The following is a 22,673-nucleotide window of genomic DNA, read 5'->3' as shown; positions in this document are numbered from 1 at the left end:
AGCAATTTTGATCCCTGTAATACAAGCACATGGAAAGCTTTGGCACATAGCATTGCGTCAGCATTGAGCTACCTGGGCTCAGCAAAAGACAAAGAAAGACTAAGCAGCCTACATCATGGGTTTCACTTGGACAGAGACCTTTCCGAAGGATACCTACCTTTCCTCAGGTTACAGCATACCTCACAGACTACCATGCCCAAGAGAGAAAGTACTTGCAGCATTATGCAATGTACAGAAAATCCACCACACATTCTTGACATTTAGGCTTTATCCTTTATTAGGTAGTGAGTAAGAGACATAAAAAGGATTGTTTGTTGCTTACAGCTGAAGTTTAGGATAGACTTAGCTGAAGGAAAGATTTTTTTTTGAGTGTACAGCACTGTGGTGTCAAAAAAAAGAAAGCAAAAGGGAGAGGTTCAGGCAACTTAAAAGAGTATGGATCAACTGATGAGAAGAATAGGAACGACTCCTCTAGCAAAGCTTTGATTATCTCTGCCATTCGTACTGTGTCTCCATACATGCCACAGGCCAACATATTACAAGGATCAATATATTCATTTGTACGACATTTTGGACAGAATGGTGTAGCATGTGCATGGTAGACCATGCTTACAACTCTCTGCATATTACTTTTATAGGAGGATAAAAATCTGTACCAGGGCTGCCTATCTTTGGAGCCCCTCCAATACTCTATGGCTTGGTTCTCAGAGGTTTCCTTTTGTGGACACAAGCAAAGGTTCTATAGGGCAATAAACATTCATTTAACTTGGCTTGAAAAATCACTGCCATGTGTGCAGATGCCAGTGCTAAGGACATCACCCTTATTGCAGCTACACTGTAAAAAAGTTAAAACAGAACCAGAGCACATTGTATGGTTGTTGTGGGGATGCAGCTGCAAACAGCTTTCTTTACATGTAGCAAATCATTCCTGTACTGGCCATATACTGCAGACATACTGACCATGCAGATCATAGTAGGCATCTCAGCAGGTGCACTCCATAATTCCAGGGGCTGCTGGGAGAGATGTAGAAACTCACAATGCATCTTTGACCCATGTGGTAAGTACTTGTGCATGTTAATGTACAGGACAGGGATAGTTTGCTATCTGGATGCAACTGTGAACAGTATCTCAAGGACAGTCACAATATGTTCAAGTCCAAAGATGATACCTCACGATTGTCCTCAGAAACCCATGTCAGGTATTGCTGTAAAAGATAGCATGGCCAGAGAAAGACATTTCTGTTCAGGCTACTAGATCAGGCTCTCTGTGGTTTTATTTCCAAAAGTGCTTTCCCTTACAAGGCCCTGGTGCTCTAGGAATATATTCATCTACTCATAAGCAGTTAATACATATTCAGAATTCTCAAGCATGAATTTTAACTTTAGAATCTTATTATAAAAGTTCTTGAGAAATTTGTCTAATGAAAATCTTTGATTGACATCCTGTATCTGTTTTAAGATTAGGAAAGCCAAAAAAAAAGTGCTTTAACTTCAAGGCACAAATATTTGCAAGTAAAATGATTGAAATATTGTAAAATAATTCACAAAGAGCTATTTCTTTAAAAAGTTAACACTTAACAGACAAATCTACCTCTTTGGATGTAGGGGCATATTTTTGGAAAGTTTTATTCCTTTTATAATTGCGTAGCTATACACAGCACTTTTTTGTGGGTATATATATGTGTGTGTGTGTGTACACACACATACATATATACCTTTTAAAAAGCAAAAGTTATGCATTTTCTCTTGCTGTCCTTATATATACATTTTAAGTACTGGTGAATAGCTTTTGTTTTGAAAATAGGAAGTACTAACAAATCACTCTTGGCTTTAACAATCTCTAATTTTAATAATTCCAAAGTGCTATAAACATTTGAATGTAGCAAATCCATGTTTTATATTTTGAATCATTAGCATTTTATAACCATCCTTTAAGTTCCTGCAAACCCATTTAACATAAAAAATGTTTTATTCCTTTTTTTGTAGCTAAATTCAACTTGCAGACGTTGGAGATGCAATCAGTATGGCTGAAACTGGCTGATTTACCATCTCATATAACGATCACACCCTTTTCAGTTCTCCATGGGAAAAGTCAGCAGCAAATATGCAGAGATCCAAGACGTGCAATTTCTTACTCTTTTCCTCTGCCATTTGTTGCCAACCACTTTGTGGCCCATGCATAACTCTCAACAGCTGTATACAATTATTGTATGCAATTTTCTCTTTATAAATTATTTTTAGTTCTAGCATATATACAATATATCTCTATAGATCTCCAACAGTTTGTTTCTTAAAAGCCTCACAGTGAACACAAGCCCATAAGAAGTTATTTCATAAAGGCCAGTTGTGGGGTTTAGGGTCCAAGGGTGCTCCCACACAAAGACTGTGTGGCTCTCTTATACAATACATATCTCCATATCTATGTAAATATGTAAATTAGAGCATCTCAGTAGCAATTTATACCTTTCTTTCTTACCACAATCCCTATAACAAAATATTCTTACTTCTGGCTGGAAATGCTTCCCCGGTTGTGGTATAATAACAAAGTACTTCATATGTGTATTTCTTGGCTCTGTTTGAATAAATATTTTTTTACTACCTGCTGAAAAATATAGTATTTGCCATTTTACATATAGTAGCTTTGTTAAGACATAATGACTCTACAACTTTACATTTAAATTGGCTTACCAGTCATTTCCTTTTCTCAAGAAATCCAAGTTATGTGAGGGAGTAAGTTCTAACAGAGAATGTTTAGCACTTCACCAGACTCCAGTACCCAGAATTCCTTGAGGGAAGCCATGACAAAGGCAAAAAAGCTCAGCAGCTGGAAAGATGATGGTGCAGGCAAGAATTAGCTGCTATCACTGAGCAGCTACCACAGGGAAAAATCAGATGTCATTCTTACCAATGGGGATAGCTTGAAAGCATAAGAGGAAAGGGAAAGGTATGTACACATGTACAGACCAATGACATAATTTATCCAAAGCTTTCAGTCACTTGATGGACCATTAGCAGCAATGTGCTTAAAAGGCCATGATCTCACTGCACCACAACATAACATCCACGATAGTGGCATAGCTACCGTGGGGTGGGGTGGGGTGGGGACAGGCACTCCAGGTGGACACCATTGGGGTCATATGGGGGGCAGAAAATCACCCCCACACCCCTCCTCCTTCCCCCTTGCCCCACCGGGCCTGGTAGAGACCCCCCACCAGATCAGCAGAGGCCACTGCTGGGCTGCGGGCACCCCTGCCAGGCCCGGGAGAAGCCCCACCAGGATGGCAGAGGCTGCTACCAGGCTGCGCCTGCCCCAGCTCTGCCCCACCAGACCCTGCTGCCGGCTAAGGTAAATGGGGGTGGGGCATGGAGGGTGGTGCGGGGGCCCATAGGGGGCAGAAAACTTGGAGTCTGTCCCAGGTAAGAGTAGGATGCCATTTCCTTAGTGCCTCTGCACCAGTGGCTGATTCCTTCCTGACCTACTGGCTTTCAGGCTGCAGCTAACAAAACCAGCATGAGTCTCTGGGCAGTGCACAGCACTTTGTTATCTGCATATATTCTATCATTGCAGTGATCAAGATTCTGGCTTATCCTGGACATAATCCTGGTAAACAGAGAAGAAAACTTAATTTAACAATGGGAAGTTTCCACTTCTTTTCTGAACAGCACCCCCCCCCCACCCCAACATGCTTTGAAAACCAGAAGAGTTTAACAAGCATATTGTAATGAGGCAAGCGAGGAGAGAGTGGGGCTACTGCTTGGAAAGAAATGAAAGAGCCTTCCAGCACAAGCTGTTGATTCTGGATGCAAGGAAGCTCTTTTGATGTTGGCATTAACCGCAATGCAGCCATTTGAATTAGTTTGGTAACTAGTCCCATCTTCATCCACCTTCACTGTGGCAACTTATCAAGGGGTGATAATGCACTTTTATCATCTCCGTTCACAGACCTAGTGGCACAGATAGAGACACAATACTAGTGCTTAACAAGACATCTATTGTATCTACTTGTACTTTGATAAATACCCAGGAAATGCTGACTTGGCAGGAGCCTTGTTAAGAGTATGACTATTCACAGTGTTTCTGTTTTTGTTTTGTTTTGCTTTTATTCTACAGAATTAAGTATTTTATGTACATTGGAACCAGTTAATGCCCTTTAGACAATTCTGTAAAGTTGTTTCATAAGCAGAAAAGACATTCCAAGGGGGAAAAGTGTGCTAAAAAGCACAAAGTGCTATGAATCAACTTTTGTAGGATCCCTTTTTAAATGATCAAGGTTTAAGAGAAATGCTTCCTTCTGGAGAAAATACTGCTTCTTCCTCTCTTTAGAATTACATTAAACTATAAATAAACACTGCATAGTTCATTGTTCTTGTTTTGCTTTTGCTCTGAAAAATTATTGCAGTACAATTAATTCGCTTGTGGAGTTCAGTAAGGAGCAAAGAGCACGGGTGTGTGGGTGGTCCGTATAGGCCCTGGTGCCGGTCGGAGAAGTGCCGGAGGAAGGGCTGAAGTCTGAAAGAGGGTAGCTGTTGGGGCTGTTCGAAGACTGAAAGGGGAATTAACAGCCACAGCAGCAGCAGCTGCGGCAGCTGCAAGAGGATTTGGTAAGATGCGTGGAGCCATTGGTTTTGTAGGTTCCTTTGAAAATACTAATTTTACCTGGGGGAAGAAGAAGAAAAAGAAGAAGAAGAGTGATCACTTGTCCATTTTATTCACATTTTAAGGCAGTTATATTAGGATTGTCAACTGTGGGGTTGTGACATGTCAGGAGATTTGGGAATGGAGTGGGGGGGGGTGTCTGATGCCAGCCCACCCTCTAGAACTGGCATTTTCTCCCAGGATCTCTGTAGACTGGAAATCAGTTGTAATTTTGGAAAACCTCCAGGCCCTGCCTTGAGGTTGGCATAGGCTGCCTTGAGATTTGCATAGAAAATACATAAAATAATTGAGTGCCATTATTGGCAGATCAAAAGGAAAATATAGAAAGAGGTGAGTGGAGACAGGAGCTTAAATTATCTGCTCTGCTAATCTTGGGCCCTTTCCGAAGGAGCCAAATATGGTGCCCTGGGGACTGCAAAAACGCCATCCTCAGGGAGATGTTTGCATGGGGGACGCAGCTGCTTTGCAGCTGCGCTGCCCTTGCTCCTCCCCAGCGGTGCGAAGCCGCCATTTTCCCACCTCGCTTCCTGAGCTAGGTTTTTGGAAAATGGCGGCTTCCAGCCACTGCCATGCGAACGGCAGCGGCTGGAAGGCACCATCCCTCCCTCCTTTGCCCGATCGACCTACCTTCTCTGTGACCGTCCGGCGCGTCGCTGAGGCCTGGGGACATGCCCCCCCCGCCTTGCGACTCCGGAGCGGTCACGCAGGGCAGGGGGGATGTGTCCCCTGGCCTTGGTGACACGCCGAATGGTTGCAGAGAAGGTAGGTCGATCGGGCGACAGTGCTCCGTGGCGCCGTCTTCCCTTTCGTTACCAGGACTGTTCGTGCGAATGGTTCCAGTGGCCGTGCGGAAACGGCCTTGGATAGCTGCCCAATTCTTCATGCTGGGCAAAATGGGGCACAATGTTTGCAGATAAAAGGCTGTGTTAATTCTTTTTAAACTCTCCCAGTTGCTTTATTCCCCAAAATTCAACTTAATAACCCCCGCAGCATTCCTGTTATCTATCAAAAAAGGCCCTTTGATGGTTTGAACAGACAGATATCACTACTTCTGTTACTGTATAATCCTATAACTAAATTGCACACTTCGAAATCCATTGAGTTCAACGGACTCTCCTTGGGATTCTATGGTGAATCACCTCCTTATTGATTTCGTTAGGATTGCACCCTTCCACCACGAAGTTCAGTTTTTGCTTCATAATATTTGATGAAATTGAGAGGTACAGAATGAAGATATAGCAGGGAAGGTGCCACTGTTGCTATTGATCTGGATCTGGCCTCACTGACTCTGTACACATTGGCAATGCCAATGTGAACATCTGGGACAGTGGGCTCAGGAGAGCAGTTTCATTCACACTACCAGTATTCAGTCTCTAAGGATGGAAGACCATGTAAAAAACTTCTGACTTGCCCAAGGCCATCCAGTGAACTTCATAGCTGAGCAGATCAGTTTCCTCATACACCTTTCTCACTTCTTTTGCACTATCTGTATAGTTTTCTTAGCAAAGTGACTGCCAGTTTGTGAACTTGATGCCAACTTGACTGTGCCAAGAAAGTAGGGTTGCCAACCGCCAGGTGGTAGCTGGAGATCTCCTGGGATTATAACTGATCTTCAGGCAACAGAGAACAGTTTCCCTGGAGAAAATAACTGTTGTGGAAGGTGGGCTTTATGGCATTATACCCCTCTGAAGCCCCTCTCCTCCCAAACCCTACCCTTTCCAAACTATCCCTAAAATCTCCAGATATTTTCCACCCCAGAGCTGGCAACACGACAAGAAGGTCACATAAGTGGAATTATTTTGAAACCCAGATTCTGTACATGTTAATATAAATATCCAAAATTCCACTCTGTTTTCAACAATATAACATAAAACACCCAATCCTATGCATGTTGAATCTGAAGCAAGACCAACTGAATTTATGTTAATATAAATACCCAAATTCCACTCTATTTTCAACAATATAACATAAAAAGCCCAGTCCCATGCATGTTGAATCTGAAGCAATGTATTGTTGAAGGCTTTCACAGCTGGATTCAACTGGTTCTGATGGGTTACACAGTGTGTAACAGACTTCCCTCTGTGATACATCTCTGAAGATGCCAGTCACAGATGCAGGCAAAACGTTAGGAACAAGATCCGCCAGACCACGGCCACATGGCCCAGAAAACCCACCAGAACCAATCTGAAGTAAGTCCAACTGAATTCATTAAGACTTACTGTCAACTGCACATGGGACTACATGAGACTAATCTAACATTATGAAAATTATTTCCTTACCCCAAGAGGGTGTGTTCCCTTCTGGAGTTTGTTGTAGGGGCTGTATTTGGGTTTCGGGGGTTTCCCAGCAGCTCTGTCTTTGTGCCTTCTACTGCTTATGTGCTGTTTGAAAGGCAAGTAGAGCTTCATTATTATTCCTATTATCATAGAAATAGCTTCAACATTTAACACTTCTGGTTACCCTAAAAATGGGTTTGAATAATACAAGTACAGTACTTCCTATCCAAAACAGCAAGTATATCTATTTCAGTTTCAAGTGTCCTATAGAAATCTCGCATGCATGAAGTGTCCCCACCGCACCCACAGAATACACACCATAAACATTGTGCTGGCAGCTGGCTTATCTTCAGTGAGGTGAGCATATGGTGCAGTTTTACTATTGACACAAAGCAGTTTCAGGTCCTGTAAAAACCCTCAACAGGGGACCACCTAGGAACAACATGTAAGTCTTCTGAGTTCTTTAGATGAATAACTGGACAGAAACATAATAAGGAACTAAAGGCATGTGTTCCCATTACTTCTAAGCCTCACTAGGATGGCCAGATGGACAGAACAGCAGAGATCTGTTACCTTTAACAACTGTGAGAGGAGAAAATTTTGGTATATGTAGCTTTTCTCTTGTCCTGTAAGACAAACTACACCAGCCGGCATGTCCTTTTCTACCTAACTGTAAAACATACAAGAGCTCAATTTCCTCCTTTTGCATTTGAGCTCCTCAACTCATGTGGACTAGTATATTCCTTCATATTCACTTTCACAGGGTTCAGGACTGGGTTGTTAACCATCTTAAGCTCTTGGTTAGCGGGCTTTATCTGCAGGATTTCCCTCCCCTGAATGAAAACAACAACTGTCGGGCAAATGCTTTGAATTGGCCTTTGTGAAAACAACCTCCCCATGGCAATTTGTCTGCAGCAACAGCACTCTCCAACCATAAACGCCCAATCCAGAGAGGTTACTGGAGTTATCTTATGCTCAGAAGGCTGATATGAGCCACCTGTGGCTTTTTAAAATATTGCTCCTCAAAGTAGATACCTCTGTGAAGCAATGATTTTACACTGTCCAAGTAACATACTAATGGACATTGAAATAACTGCTGCACAAGCATGGCGCATCATAGTAAACATTGCAATAACATGCTTTTACATATTCAAAACACAACAGATCTATTACCTTCTTGATTTATTTTAATTGTAAGATGCCTTGACAAATCTTCAAAATACATATGTACAAATCTTAACAGTCATAGGGGTGTTGCCTTACAAAGTTGGTCTATATTATTATAAGAATATTAAAGAACTTGGGTGCTGTGTGGTTTCCGGGCTGTATGGCCGTGTTCTAGCAGCATTCTCTCCTGACGTTTCGCCTGCATCTGTGGCTGGCATCTTCAGAGGATCTTGATCCTCTGAAGATGCCAGCCACAGATGCAGGCATCTTCGGATGAGAATCCTGAAGATGCACACTAACCATAAATCAAGCGGCGTACTAGAACCGAAATACAAAAAGCTGAAAATGATCTAACGACGATGAAAGCCCTTCCGACAATACAATATTAAAGAAGCTAAAAATAGTGGCTTAACTTAAACTTCGAGAAACAAAAGTGTTGCAGAAAGTTTTTTCTTAATGAGTTTACAAGTATCCTTGTGCAGCCCAGTGAATAAGAGCAGAAACTATGATGTGCTCTATGTGAACTTCAGAATCAATTATACTGAAGAGCCATTATACATAGTGGTTTGGATACTAGACAGAGATTGGGCAGACTCAAGTTCAAATACCTGAAGGACTCAGACCAGCCATTTTCCATCAGCTCAATCTATTTCACAGGGTTCAGGCAAGTATAAAATGGCCAAGGAGTGAACATCACCTTGATAACCTTTGAGAAAATAATAGTTTGCCAGTGGCATTTACCGGAAATAGGACCTTTCTGCACAGACACTTTAAAAACGTTTTGAAGCAGGAAATAAAGTGTGTCCCCCGAGGAGTTCTGCATTGTTTTTCCCTCCACACATTTTATTTGTAGCCTCAAAATGTCTTAAATGAATCCTCTTTTTAAATGATTCTCTAGCCAAAACTTTACTTTAATTGTTGCAGCCTTTGACCAGCATTTAAAAAGAAAACACACACACATGCAAATATAGCTGTACACAGTATAAAAAGGAATATACATACATACAACATCATCATCACCAACACTCACTTCTTGGCATTTAGGCTAAGTATCTCTGGCTGAAATGTTTTTTAAAAGCCTTCATTTGCCTGTGCTGTCCCTTTAAGATGCTTCTGTGCTTTCTCTGTACTTTCTCATTTTGTGAACTCACTCCTTTCCTGCAGAATGGAGCATTTCAGAGTGTTTTTATGATTTTGGGGGGGGGGGCTTAATATTCACAGCATTTACTACGGAAGATTCAGGAAACCACAGCAGGAGGCTGCGAAGAATAGAAGCACTGATTCGTCAATGCACTGAAAAAAACAGGTAAAAACAGAAAATGGCAACCAGGAATAATTTCAAAGGGGTGATTGTGAACAAAAATTGTGTTATTTGGGGGGGATCTAAAATGTTTAAAAATGTTTTAGGTGGCATGTGTGGAAAAAGCAATTATCTCACCACATACAGGAACAGAAAGATGAGGGTAAGAAAATGGGTTGTGTGAATAAGTCTGAAGCTCAAATTCATATAGCTATAATGTCTGAGTTGTGCTCTAGCAAAATAGGGGTTCTGATATTTGGATTGCAGGCTTTCCTGGACTTCGCTGGCCATACTATTAGCTTTTGGTCAAACTATTAGCCTTCATGTAAAAATTATAATAGCTGTTCACTAGTTAAAGTATTCTGATATTTTCTTGACAATCTTGATTTTTTACCGTGTAGAAAATTCAGCGCATTGAGTTTCTGCCAAACCTTAGAGTAACTTCCTTGTGCAAGATTTGTGAAAGCTTTGCTATTTCAGAACACAGGTTGCTGTTCTTCACAAAAGAACAAGCCACTTTCCCATTTTCTTGTAAAGTCTACATGTAGCTCTTGTTGTTATGAAATCTCTTGATAAGTTTATCATTCCACAAGATACATAAAGATACTCTTTTACAGCAAAAAATGGATTCTGAGAAATATTACTGTCACTACACAACTTACATTCAATTTTGAGGTGATGCTACCCAAATACAGAGAAGAATTTTTAAAAACAATTCACATTCCTCAGATTATATCTCTTCTGAAAAGCATATAATTTTCAACACTCCTATAATTTTGTGTACATGGCAGTGGGGAGCAAATAAAATGACAGACTTTCAGCCCAATTCATATCTGTCAGACAGGTGGGGATGGCATTATATCATCACCACTCCACCTGCTTCCAAGGGCTTTCCCGTGGTGTGAGAAGCCCAAAAAAGTAAAAGAAGTCCTCACCTGAAACTCCTCCATGGGGGAAAACAGAGATATGCTGCGGAAAACGTGGCATATCTCCAGGGGTGGGCCCACCTACGCAAGGAGGCTAAACAGGTGGTAGAAGCTGACAAAAGTTGGCTTCATCCCCAAGAATGCCCTCACCATGCTGGCGCAGTATGGGACAGTGCGAGAGCACTGACGGAGAACTGGATGCTATACCTGGGTGTGCAAGGGCCCCACAGTGGCTGTGGGCTGGTGAGTTTGCCCCTTTGGCAGGGTAAGTGCCCCAGGGAGGGTAAATCCACCAGTGTAAGCAAACTTTGCCTCCAGGGGGGGGGTTCCCCCCGGATTACACTGTCCATGAAATAATTGTCATAGCATGTAACTAAAAAAGAAAATTTCTTACAGATATGAGAAAAAGACTCAAGAAAACAAAAGCATGACTATAAAATCAAGAGCTGTACAGAAGAATCGACAATAATAATTCACACATCATCAAAGCAGCCCTAACTCAGTTACTCCAAAAGAACATGGAGAGTTTGCCATTGACTCACAGCTAGGCTGTGCTTGAAGGAATGGGCCACTTCAGTAAACTTGTGAACTTCTCCTTGGGGCTGCTGTTTATGCAAATACTATAATCACTGTAATAGTGGGAAAATACTTTCCAGGTCACTGCTGTGGCATTTGTAGAAACTGTGAACTAATAGCTCACAGACTAACAGCTCATATGGAATCACAAATTCCCACAAACCATGATTTGACACAGTCTGGTTATCAACTTGATACTATCTCCTATATACTCCTAAAGCATGGGTGCTGCCATGATAGGAATAATCTAGCCCATATTCATGGTCCTTGAATGTTAGGAAAGTGTGTGTAGCCAGAAACTCAATTGGCAGTACCTGTTTAAGCTGTGTCTCAGAATTTACATGCACATCACAAATTTCACAGTGAAATGTTTTGTTCTGAAGTCCCGTGTTTCCTTTATTAATGGGTCCTTTGCCTTTGACACCTGCCCGGGGAAAGGCTTTGATGGTTCCACTTCCATTTCGTGCTTCCAACATAGTTTTGTGCTTTGTGCCTGAAGATATTAGACATGGAAAAGAAAAGCCATTTTAACAAGTTTCTGTAATGTTCCTTCTTCTCTCTTGCTATACCTTCAGTTTTGTCCCGAGTGGTCTCAGGGTCCATGAGAGTAACAAAGGAATAGTTATGTTTCATTACCTCACATTTAACTATTATGTGATGCCAAATGTATGCTTTGAAGGAAGGTGACATCAATATGTAGTGACATGGGAAGGGTTGCCTGAGATGGATACCTTGTTTTTAGGGCCTCCTCCTGCTGCTGCTAATGAAACATGTGTTGCCACTGAAAGAGAAAACCATGATAGTTCTTTAAATGTGGGTCTGAGTCATTTCCATCCTTTTTAGATCATGTTCAAAACCAGCTCATGAAATCTGGCTGTCACTAATGGAACAACAGACAATCTTGAATAGGAAACTTGAATCTCTGTCTCTCTCTCTGTGTCTCTGTCTCTGTCTCTCTCTCATATTTCTAAGAGCCCTTCAGCCCTGAACTTTATGGCCCAATTGGCCATGCTGGTAGGGGCTGATGGGAATTGTAGTTCCTGAACATCTGGAGAGCCGCAGGTTCCCTACCCCTGGCCCAGGCTAATTTGATCTGATCAGATCTCAGAAACTAAGAAGGGTCAGTCTTGACTACTACTTAAATAGGAGAACACCAAAGAATACCGGGGTCACTATGCAGAGGAAGGCAATGACAAACCATCTCTGTTGGTATCTTGCCTTGAACACCTTACTGGGTTGCTATAAGTCACCATGACATGACGGCACTTTACACCCACATGAGCCCCATACCTCAACAAGTGAATCAGACCAGTTAAGAATGTCAGAGGTGCCTGATGGATCAGAAGAGTGGTCCATAGTCCAGCATCCTGTTTTTTACAGCAAGCAATTAGTTGCCCTGGTGAGTCAACTGGTGAGGGGCTAGAACTCAAGGTGTCCCCCTGCTGGTGCCTCCTAGAACTTGTATTTAGTTTGTATTATTTCATTCCCTCAATAGTGAGAAGCAGCATAGCCTAGGTGGGATTGACAGGAGACGTTTGTTATATTATTTGTTTTGTCTGTTTATTTAAAGATGTATAATTTCACGGTTTTCATGGGATAGACAAATAAAGCACAAAGCAGAGTTTGTGTTTAGCATACCGATATCTCAAAAGGTAGATCTGCCTGTTACAAAGCTTTTCTCCATTTTCTAGCCAGCTCCAAGGCTCAAAATTATTTTCCCTCTCTAGATCTCTTGTGAGCCTCATGATGCAGTATGGTAAGCTGCAGCACTGCATTCAAAGCTTTGCTCATGATATGCGTTTGATCCCTACGGAACTTGGTTTCAGGCTCAAGGTTGACTCAGTCTTCCTTCCTTCTGAGATCTGTCAAATGAGTACCCAGCTTGCTGGAGTAAAGTGTAGATGAGTGGGGAAACCACTCCATAAAACAGTCTGCTTAGTAAATGTTGTCATGTGACATCACCCAGGGGTCAGTAACTTATACGGGAGACCACCTTCACCTTTACCGAGGCTTCTTGGCCCATAGCCCCCACTCAAACTAAGCAAATCAGCTTCTTAGCGTCTACCCAGGCTGGAAGTGGATATTATTTCAGACATCTAAACAGACAAGTGATCTGTTGCAGTGATTAGCATTCAGTGTTCATGAGCAAGCCACATTATAAGAATATAAAAACAGAGAATCTGCTTTTATTACGATGACAGATGAACTATATGGTCTGGCTCACTTATCTTTCAGGAGGATTATAAATTATAATGCTTTCTTCTTCTGGATATACATATATTTGATCCATTCAGAAATTAAATTCTAAAACATTATAATTTATAATCCTCCTTAAAGATAAGTGACATACATAATATTTTCTTCTGTTCAACAAGTATAGACTTGTATGAAGCAGGGAATTGTGAAAATTATGTCCAGGCCTGTCATGTGCCAGTGTAGGTCTCCAACACAAAGATTCCATCAGGCTCCTGATAGCATCTAGAAGACCCATCACATGATGTGCAAAGTTTCCTGAAACCCTGGATTTTTTGTTTACCTATCCCCCTCCAGTAGCCCTGAAAATGCAGGCTAGTTACTATACTGCTTAATCACACTACCCTCAACTAAACTATTGGAGGAAGTAGGATCACATCAGTCACAAAAATGGGAGTCAGAATGAGCACTTAAGGAAGCTGATGAATGATGAGGTGTTCTTATGGATCAACTAATATTAAACATTATATCAAAGTTTCAGTAGTACACATTAGAAAGGCCTGAAAGCAATAATTGAGCATTTGAGAAGAACTTATCAACCACAAGAAACCTTTCAGAAATGGAAACGTCAAATTTTATTTCTGGTGGGCAGCGCAAGCAAGTTTTTCCAATTGATCATGGACCATTGTGGTCTTATGGTTTCACACATACACATGCATTCATCTGTATGGGTAAACAGCTTCCCAAAAAATATTTTTTACAAAAGAGTGTGTGTGTATCTCACACATATGCGCACATGGGGGTGGGAGTGGGTGGGGGAAGGAACTGCATATAGATAGAAGGTTCTTTGAGCTGCAGCAAATGAACACACAGCACTACCACCTGTGTGGCATGAAGAAATAAAAATGGAGCAACTGAAAACTGAATTCTTCACATAAGGAGAATTTTTGAAGTATTAAAAATGACACTGATAATTCCTCTTTGTCTGAAATGTATCATGTAAGGAATGGAACTAACATTGGACAGCAGCTAAAAATTATATCAAATATATGCTTTAGTCAATTATATGCTTTAGTCAATTAACATTTTCACTTGATTTACATACATGCAAAATTCAAAAACCAATTTGTCACTTAAGAAAACTATCCATGACTCCACCTATATCTACTCATGCTTTATCTTTCATATCCAACTATCTGTAAATTAGTGTTGATTTTGCTTCTGAGAAGAAATGGCGGCATGCAAACGTTTCATAAAGTCCAAGCTGTTGTATTCTTCTGTAATGCAATATTTAGAAGCATTAAAATGGAATTTTAAAGAAACTGATGACTTGCCCAAAGTAACATTCCTCCTTTTCTCTTTCACGAAGGACTTTCTGCATGCCATTTTTATTCTTTAATAGTTAATGAATTCCATGTAATTGCTGGTTTTCTGCCCCCTCCTCCCTGCCCCCCCACCTTCAAGCAATCTAATCTATTCAGGGGAAGATAATTGCAGGTCTCTTGAGTCAGGAAATAAATTGCTATATCTCACCACTGTTGTGAGCCTCCAACTGTGAAGCGGAGTTGACAGCAACTTTGCATAGTGAACAGTAAAGGAGTCGCTTGGCCTTTTCTTCCTCTGTCTCTCCTGAAGAACACGTGCTGCTGATAGCGGCTGTTGTGGGGAGCTTTTCAACTTTAGAGGTGATTTCAGTCGTCATGACATTGCTTTTCTGAATTTCAGCTGTGGTGGTTGTTGATATTGCTGGTGTCCCTGTTGTATTGTTTGCTGTATAGATTTTTTAAAAGACAGAAAATAAAATCAGTATTCTTTTCATACAGTACAGAATTTGAAGAATACAATAAGAAGGGTGTTAGGCAGGTAGAACAAATCTATCAGAGAAGAACTCAAGGCCAAAGCAATTTTATTCTGACTCAACGAAAAAGACTTATAGCTTGTATCACACACTCGAGATCACACTCCTGTGATTAGGCTCTTTAAAAAAAGCCTTACCCCACTGAATATGTAGAGCTGCAAAGTATCTCTACTTGATCTGTTAACTGGTAGTCTTGCTGAGAACTGTAGAGGATGGGAAGTGTTTCCATGGATAGCCAGAAACAAATTCTGATATATGATGACTATTTTGCTGCACCACTGTGAGAGGACAGAGATAGTGTATCCAATCTGAGCACAGTTGGTGGTTCAGAGGGAAATATATTTTACAATGTACTTTAGCAGGATGAGAGCTTTGTATTCTGATTATATTTTGTAATTAAGTTGTCCAAATAATCTAAAATGGGAAATAGTGTCTCTCTATATTTTACGTGGTGACAATGAAATTGTTCTTTGAATTAATTCCCAAATCTAATTTAGTCACTGGACAACAAATCAGTAATGAGGCTGGAGTGCAATAGGCTAGCAAGGAAACACAGAGCCTGTGCCTTGGATGTAGAAACACACTTTGGTGGAACAGACAGAATGTGTTTTGTGCTGCAGAAGCACACGCAGAAAGATTTTTTCCTTAAAAAGGAATTTTGTTGTAAAAAGCAAATTTGCTGCATTGAGTTTAGAAAGAGGGTGATATACTGTAAACTTCTACAGTGTGACCCACTAAGTTGAACCCAGACATGCTTTGTGGTCTGTCTGTGACTTCACCATGTGCTATCGTTGCATCCCCTTATATACAGCACAAATTGGAAAGCTTATACATGACTGGTGGATCATATATACCGGGGCTATTTTATCCCGGTTTCTGCCTATGTACGGCTCCCTGCTTCTTTCCAGGAGCAGATCTAGGACCAGTAGGAAACGCTCCAGTTTACTCTGCACAGACCAGACTTCTGCATTTACTTTGGAAGCATGTCTGAGCATGCCCAGTGTACCACGTTCTGATTGGCTGTTGTTGAGTGGCAGTTTGAATGGATGTCAGGTGGGGAGATCAGGCAGCTGGGTGGGAAAATAAACTTGGTCTGCTCCCGACTGGTGTTTTTGTGCACGTGCTGTGGGAATAGAAAAAAAACTGATCTGTGTTTTGAATGGTTCAAAATAAGATTTTGCTGTCAGAGGGAGAGAACTAGTGAATAGGTCTAATTAAAATTGATTTAATTGATTTAAAATAAATTGATTTAAAATAAAGCTTAAAAATAAAATTAAAATAAACTGATTTAAAATAAAGCTTGTACTGAGGAAAATAGACCAAGTGATTGTTCAGATTGGCTGTTGCTTTTGAGTGGCAGCTGCAAGCACCTGTGAGCTTGTCCAGTGTCCTGGATTCTGATTGGCTGTTGTTTTAGAGTGCAGCTTGAATGAACGTCAGGCGGGGAGATCAGGTGGCTGGGCGGGAACAATAAACTGGTCCTGCTCCTGATTGGTTTTTGCACAGTACAGGCATACGCAGGGTCACACTGGAACTTTTTAAAAGAACCTCCAAAATGGTGATTTTTGAAAATCCCAGGCTAAGGAAAATATTGTGGGGCAACTCCGGGGCAGAACCTGTGCAGCTTCGGGAACCGTGCGGAATTCCTGGCTGCACAGGGATATTTTCCGTGCTCACCCTGGGATATTTTGACCATGCAAAAACGGCCAAAGGTACATAATATAAGCCTAAGAATATTTTTGTGGGAGCAAGCCTCATTGAATAATCCTGAGTATGACTTTGAGTAGACGTGCTTATGATGGCTCTGTTATTGAACTTCCAGGCAGAATAAAGATCTGAAACTGGGTCTTTCCACTCTTCCTAGTCCAATTTCCTATACCTATCACCAAAACCCCCCAAAACAAATCAGATGGAGTCACAGACCCTAAAATATTAGTCATGCCATGGTTAGGTCTACCCTAAGCTAACATTTGGTATGAAAAATGAGTATGTCTCCTTGTACTTAAACCATTCCAATCTGAACATCTACTAAAACCAATTTCACCAAATTTGATTAAAAATTTGTACCTCTAGTTTGTGGAAAATGTTAAATGTTCACTATCTCATGTTCACTATTCTAGAAAATATTTCAGTACAGTAGTCTCTCACCATCCCTATGTCTCTTCTGATTTATGCCTGCAAATAGGTCATCAGGCAAATTCTCTCCCTCTTATTAGTATTTGCCTTTGTGTGGCACTGGATTTGGATTTTTTTTTAATGGCTTCATGATTGATTTTGTGAACTGTTGTTTTTATAGCAACTAATAGACTCTTTGCATCTGTGGAATTAATTCCATAATGAAAAGGATTTCAGTTACTTATCCTTTTTAAATTACCATGAATGAAGCTTTCAGAAATACACTGTAGGGACCTTTCTACCATCAGTAGAACAACATATCATATTTATTCACTGCATCTGTAAAATCTAGGAATGTGTTCATCTTCTTTCTCTGTTATATTGTAGCACTCTTTTTGGAATGTAAGTCCTACAGTTTCAACATGATTAAAGTTTAAGTCATCTCTCCATGCAGGGAGACAATCAGCTCTAACAACCCTAGAGGTGAAACCAAAATTGCCTCTATAGGCGGTAGATATAATCATGCGGTATAATTACAGTCGTCAGTCATGCTCTCTGGAGAAAGGTGTGAAGTGTGGTAAAAGGTGGAGAGAGAGAATAGACCATTTCTTTCTTTCTTAAAAACTTCTGTCCTTCTTGACTCCTGATTAATTCATTGGGTTAATGTGACTTGACACTTCAAAATCACCTGTCACATGGAAAAATAATACTGATACACTAGCTTCAAAAGAAGTCATTAAAAACACTTTCTCGTCCAAATAGCAAAGCCCTAGTTGAAATCTGGGAAACTTTCAGCTAATAGGGTGCATGAAAAGAAGCAAAACTTACTTATCAGCAACAAATTATCAAATTGATGGATCACTCAAATGCGTTAAAAATGATAGCAGTCTAAACAGAAGTAGGATCAGACCAGACCCAATTTTTGACCCCATTTTTCTTAATGTGTTCATTATCTGAATTTGGTATAGGTTCAATGCATAGTCTCTCCAAATTAGTCAGCTAAACAGATGGTTCTGTTGGGATTCTGTTATTTGCAGCTGGTATTTCAAGGCTGCCCCCCCCCCATCCTACTCCAAGTAATTGTTACTTTTGGGTTGCATAATTTATAGTATAAATTATGGTTCTCATAACATCTGAAGGATTAGTTTATTCCATTGTTCTTTTTCATGGTAACAGCTTTATTGTGACTTTCCTTGAAGGAGTCTATAGCAGTGATTGAGTATTTTGACAACTCCATGAGGAGGCCAAGAGATAATGACATATCCAAGATTACCCAATGAATTCCCAATCTAAGTTGGGTTTTGAATTCACCATACTCCATGGTGTGTTAATGCCCAACATACTGTACTTATTTCCATTAATATAGTGTTCATGTAAGTTATGATTCTACAAAAATCTATTTTCTTCATTCTAGTCTCTGCAAGCAAATTTCTTGGTTGATATTACAAAATAAGAAAAAACTCAGCATTTCTTTAATTTGATACGCCCCAATGTTTTAAAAGTCACAATATAGACAAGAAAATGTTTTGAGGGAATGAATAATCAAAGGTTCTGATCCAGTCAAAGTTAATTGAGACCAAGTCCCACTGAAATCAATGTAACAAGTTAGTTATGGCTAATAAGCACCAATGGTTTCAATGGCACTTATTTATCACATATATCTTTCCACTGTGGAAATTCAAGGCAGAGTACCTTGGGTTTCCGGGCAATTTCCCATCAGACCTATACATGCTTAGCTTCAGCTATTATGGATCTTCTAACTATATTCTGGTGCAATCTTATGTACAGTTACTAGATGTACAGTGATGGTCACTGCCACCTTCTCCTTATTCAACAAGAGGCGCAGATCAAGTGGTGCTTCCAAACAAAGAACCTGCTTCTTTAGGAGAAAACAGACAATAATTGTGGAAAGAAGACACTATATTTAATACTTCCCATTTCGTTCTGTGCAATAGCATCGTGATAGTAAGAACTTTCCATTTTTTTAGACCTTTCAGTTATACGTTGCTCTGTAGATATATTAACTATTCTTCATCCATTAATCTACCCATTAAATTAATAAAAGATGGCAGTCCTAATGCATACGCTACACATACAAACCACTCTGCATCTTGCATTAAAACATTTTGGAAAAAGAAACCAAAGTCAATATGAAAAAATGTTCTCATAATAGAATTGAGAAAGAAATGCCAAATGCAACACTGTGAAAACCCTTTGCACTTCTGGCACATTAAAAATGACAGAAAAGAGAACAGTTACCCACATAAATTCCTCGAATCAATGAAAACTTCTAGAGTCTCTTCATACTAACAAAGTTAATCAATTATTAGGAAGGGGTCAGTCTCACACTGTTTTGCTACATTTTGTGATAAACCATGTCATTTGGGAAGATTCATAAATATTTAGATGGCTAATTTCTCTTTAAAAGTACACAACAGTTCCCTTGGCAGGACTTTTGCTTGGTTGGTAATGTGTATTTTAAAGGACAAAGTGCATTTGACACATATACTGTCTAAAAATCGATGAATGTTTTAAAAAAGAAACAAACTGCAGCTCGAGACAGTCCACTGGATACATTCATAGGCCAGAAAAAGCATGAAAAAATTAGGAGGCTGTCCAGTTGGACCCAACCCTGTAATCTAAGGACAGGCTACCAAATGTGCTAGCACTCCTTTCAGCAAATGTAAGACGTCAATCACCTCTCCACATAAATCAACACAAGCGTGTGCAGTTATCTTCCTGCCAGAACTATACCATCTTGATGATGATTGAAACTGGGCTAGATTATGCATCTGACTGAGCAGGAGCACATGGCACAGAGCTTGAGGACATTGGGCCTTCCCTATTTATGTGTTTAATGCCTCCATTTATGTGTTTAATCTACATTTGCAAGTTGTGGATGTTTATATGCACTATATAGCTACAGCAAGTTGAACATCCTTAAACAACAACAGGAAGCAGGAGGAGTAGCAATGCTGATGGATTTCTTATCCCCAAACGATCATTTTTATTTCACTTGCCCCTTGCGAAATTGCAAAATGTGGTTTTAAAAAAATGTACTGTTTCTATTTCTTTGCACATCTTTCCCTATAATGGGTATGCTTTTGAAAATTGTATCAGTATATCAGCTTTATATGTTGGCTTGAAACCAAGCGGAATTTCACTCAATCTCCTCCTACTCTTCTCCTTATTACAGCCTCCATCCCCTATTACTTTTGTACATGCAGGTCCTGTAGCTTTTTTTAATGGTCAGAGGAAATTCCTCCCGCACCAGCAGAAAAAACTGATATAAACTAATACATAACATACATGCAGAATGGCATATATTAATAGTACAAAATAAAAAGTTCTATTATATGGCTTTGAAATTTTGTTGTATGTAGATGTGCTGATGACTTTGTGTCAATCTTGGCTGATCTATGATCGTAATACATAAAGCTCGATTGGCAGGCAATATAAAAATCACAATATGTGCATATATAGTACAGACAACTCTTAAAAAAACCTAGCAGCTTAAAGCAGAGAGAAACCAAAGCCATTGACAAAAATAGAAAATAATATTACAAAAAACAAAACGGGGCATTTGTTTTCCCCTAGTCTGCCATTCTCTTTGGAACTGCCTGCTTTAGGAAGACTCACTTCACCATTTGAAAACTATTATTTGAAACAGTTTCCACCAAAAAGGGGCTGAATGCAGCTAGACACATTCATCAAGCAATGCCTCTTCTAACAGTCCTCTTCTAATCAATTCTCCATAATTCTCAGTCATTTTATGTAAGTCAAATGTCATATGACTTATGGTAATCCCTTACCGTAGAAAACCTATGATATGAGTGTCAAAGGTCACACAGCATTTTGGGTGACACACTGGTTTTACCAACACCCACCCTGAGCCCTTTGGGGATAGGGTGGGATATAAATATGAAACAAACAAATAATAAATAAATAAACAACAGTTTGAGTCATTTTGTAATTATTTGACATTTCTTTATACAATACATAGCCCTATACATGATTGGACTGTATTTTTTTTAAAAATAAATGAATATATTAAGAATTGTTTCTCTTTTGTTCAGGGGAGAGGAGGGAGTGACATGCCAGCAGAGTCAAATTAGTCATTTTCTGAATTGCTGACATGGCGATCACAAAAGGTTTACCATCACTGCTTTATGGGGTTTTCAAGGCAAGACACTAACAGAGTTGGTTTGCCAATGCTTTCCTCAGCATAGCAACTTTAGTGTTCCTTGGTAATCTTGCATCCAAGAATTAACCAGGGCTGACCCTGCTTAGCTTCTGAGATCAGATGAGATCAGGCTAGCCTGGGCTAGATTTTGCCCATTTCACCAGTGAGGAAACTGGTATCCCATTTGCAGGATGCTGTATTAGAAGCCAAAATGGATTCAAAGGGATTCCATCAATTTCACTTAGATAAAAAAAGATCAGAATTGCCAGTTTGTCAATGTATTCATTTCAGCCCTTGAAGAAATACTGCAATGACACAGAGCCCTGGACCGAAGTCAGCAATGCATTCAAGTACGTGCATGAAATAAATTGGTTTTGGTGATGTAGGCAAGCTGTATTGTGCTATTTTCATACTAATGGCCTGCAGTAATTATTCATTATTGGAACTGTCGCTGCTCTGCTTTGGCACTGCCACAAATGCTAATACTTTGCAGAATGGAACATCAGCATCCAATAAAGAAGAATGCTTCAGAATTCATAACAACTCCCTTTGCGATCTTCATCTTAATATAAACAAGAGTGTTTAGGAAGCCTATAAAAAAGAAGACCTTGGGCTCAGTGGGAAAAATAAATCCCAAGGTTTATTTTCACAATAAAACAAAACCAAAATGTAGACATCAGTAGCATCTGTGTATTCTCCATAAAGTGCAGACCACCCACTGAAGTGGGAGCCCAAAAGTGAATTTTTAAAAGATTTAAATACTCAGGTTTAATTTGCTAAGCCAAATACACTTTTAATTAATTTCTTCTTGGCAGAATATGCATACTTCCTTGGTGGTTTTTGATACTGAATTCAAACATATGCTATTTTTGAACTTTGTCAATATTGAGAAAAGGTGACATTTAGACTTCACACTTATCTCTTAAAATTCATAAGTAGCATATTTTACAAAGAATCTGTTTAACATTTACAATTATGTCAAGTGCTTTGCTTTGAATGTATCAGCTGTGGTTGGGAAAACTGAAAACCCTATGCCGTTTCATGGAGAATACAAGAATCTGAATCCCTCTTCGGATACTGCAAATGCAGGTGGTAGGAAGTGGCGCCTTGCCAGAGTTGCTGTGAGCCATTAAGTTTTCACTGGAATGGACTCCATCACTCTGTGGCCACACCTCCTCAATCCCTGTTCTTCTATTTGGGGATATTGGGGATGTGATGTCACCAGAAAGCATCAGAATTGTTTTTAATTCTTGTGAAACTGAAATAAATATTTAGCTCCCAGGTTGAAAGGTATGCTTCTGATTATCCTCAGGAACTTCCACCATCACCAGCAATCTTTATGCTGCCTCAAGAACTTTGTTGAAAGACGGGATATAATGATCTTATTTTTTTAAAAAAAAACCTACGCATTTTTCAGTGAGC

At 40.0% G+C, this 22,673-nt stretch overlaps 1 protein-coding gene across 5 annotated transcripts in view; it reads right to left on the bottom strand.

The window, feature by feature from the left end:
- Positions 1-253: 253 nt before the first annotated feature.
- The window catches only part of ZNF385D (zinc finger protein 385D), a 447,875-nt gene continuing 425,455 nt past the window's right edge, over positions 254-22,673 (bottom strand). For all 5 annotated transcript variants that reach the window (XM_048510764.1, XM_048510767.1, XM_048510768.1 and 2 more), the window contains 4 exons: positions 14,629-14,865; positions 11,217-11,395; positions 6,937-7,038; positions 254-4,657 (listed from right to left, as the gene is read on the bottom strand). In XM_048510764.1, coding sequence (XP_048366721.1) covers positions 4,424-4,657; positions 6,937-7,038; positions 11,217-11,395; positions 14,629-14,865 — 752 coding nt within the window. In that variant the 3' untranslated portion in view covers positions 254-4,423. The remainder of the gene's footprint in view (positions 4,658-6,936; positions 7,039-11,216; positions 11,396-14,628; positions 14,866-22,673) is intronic.

The sequence above is a fragment of the Sphaerodactylus townsendi genome, linkage group LG11, assembly GCF_021028975.2.
Source record: "Sphaerodactylus townsendi isolate TG3544 linkage group LG11, MPM_Stown_v2.3, whole genome shotgun sequence".
In the NCBI taxonomy this organism is placed as follows: Eukaryota; Metazoa; Chordata; class Lepidosauria; order Squamata; family Sphaerodactylidae; genus Sphaerodactylus; species Sphaerodactylus townsendi.
This window is presented reverse-complemented; position numbering and strand designations above follow the sequence as displayed.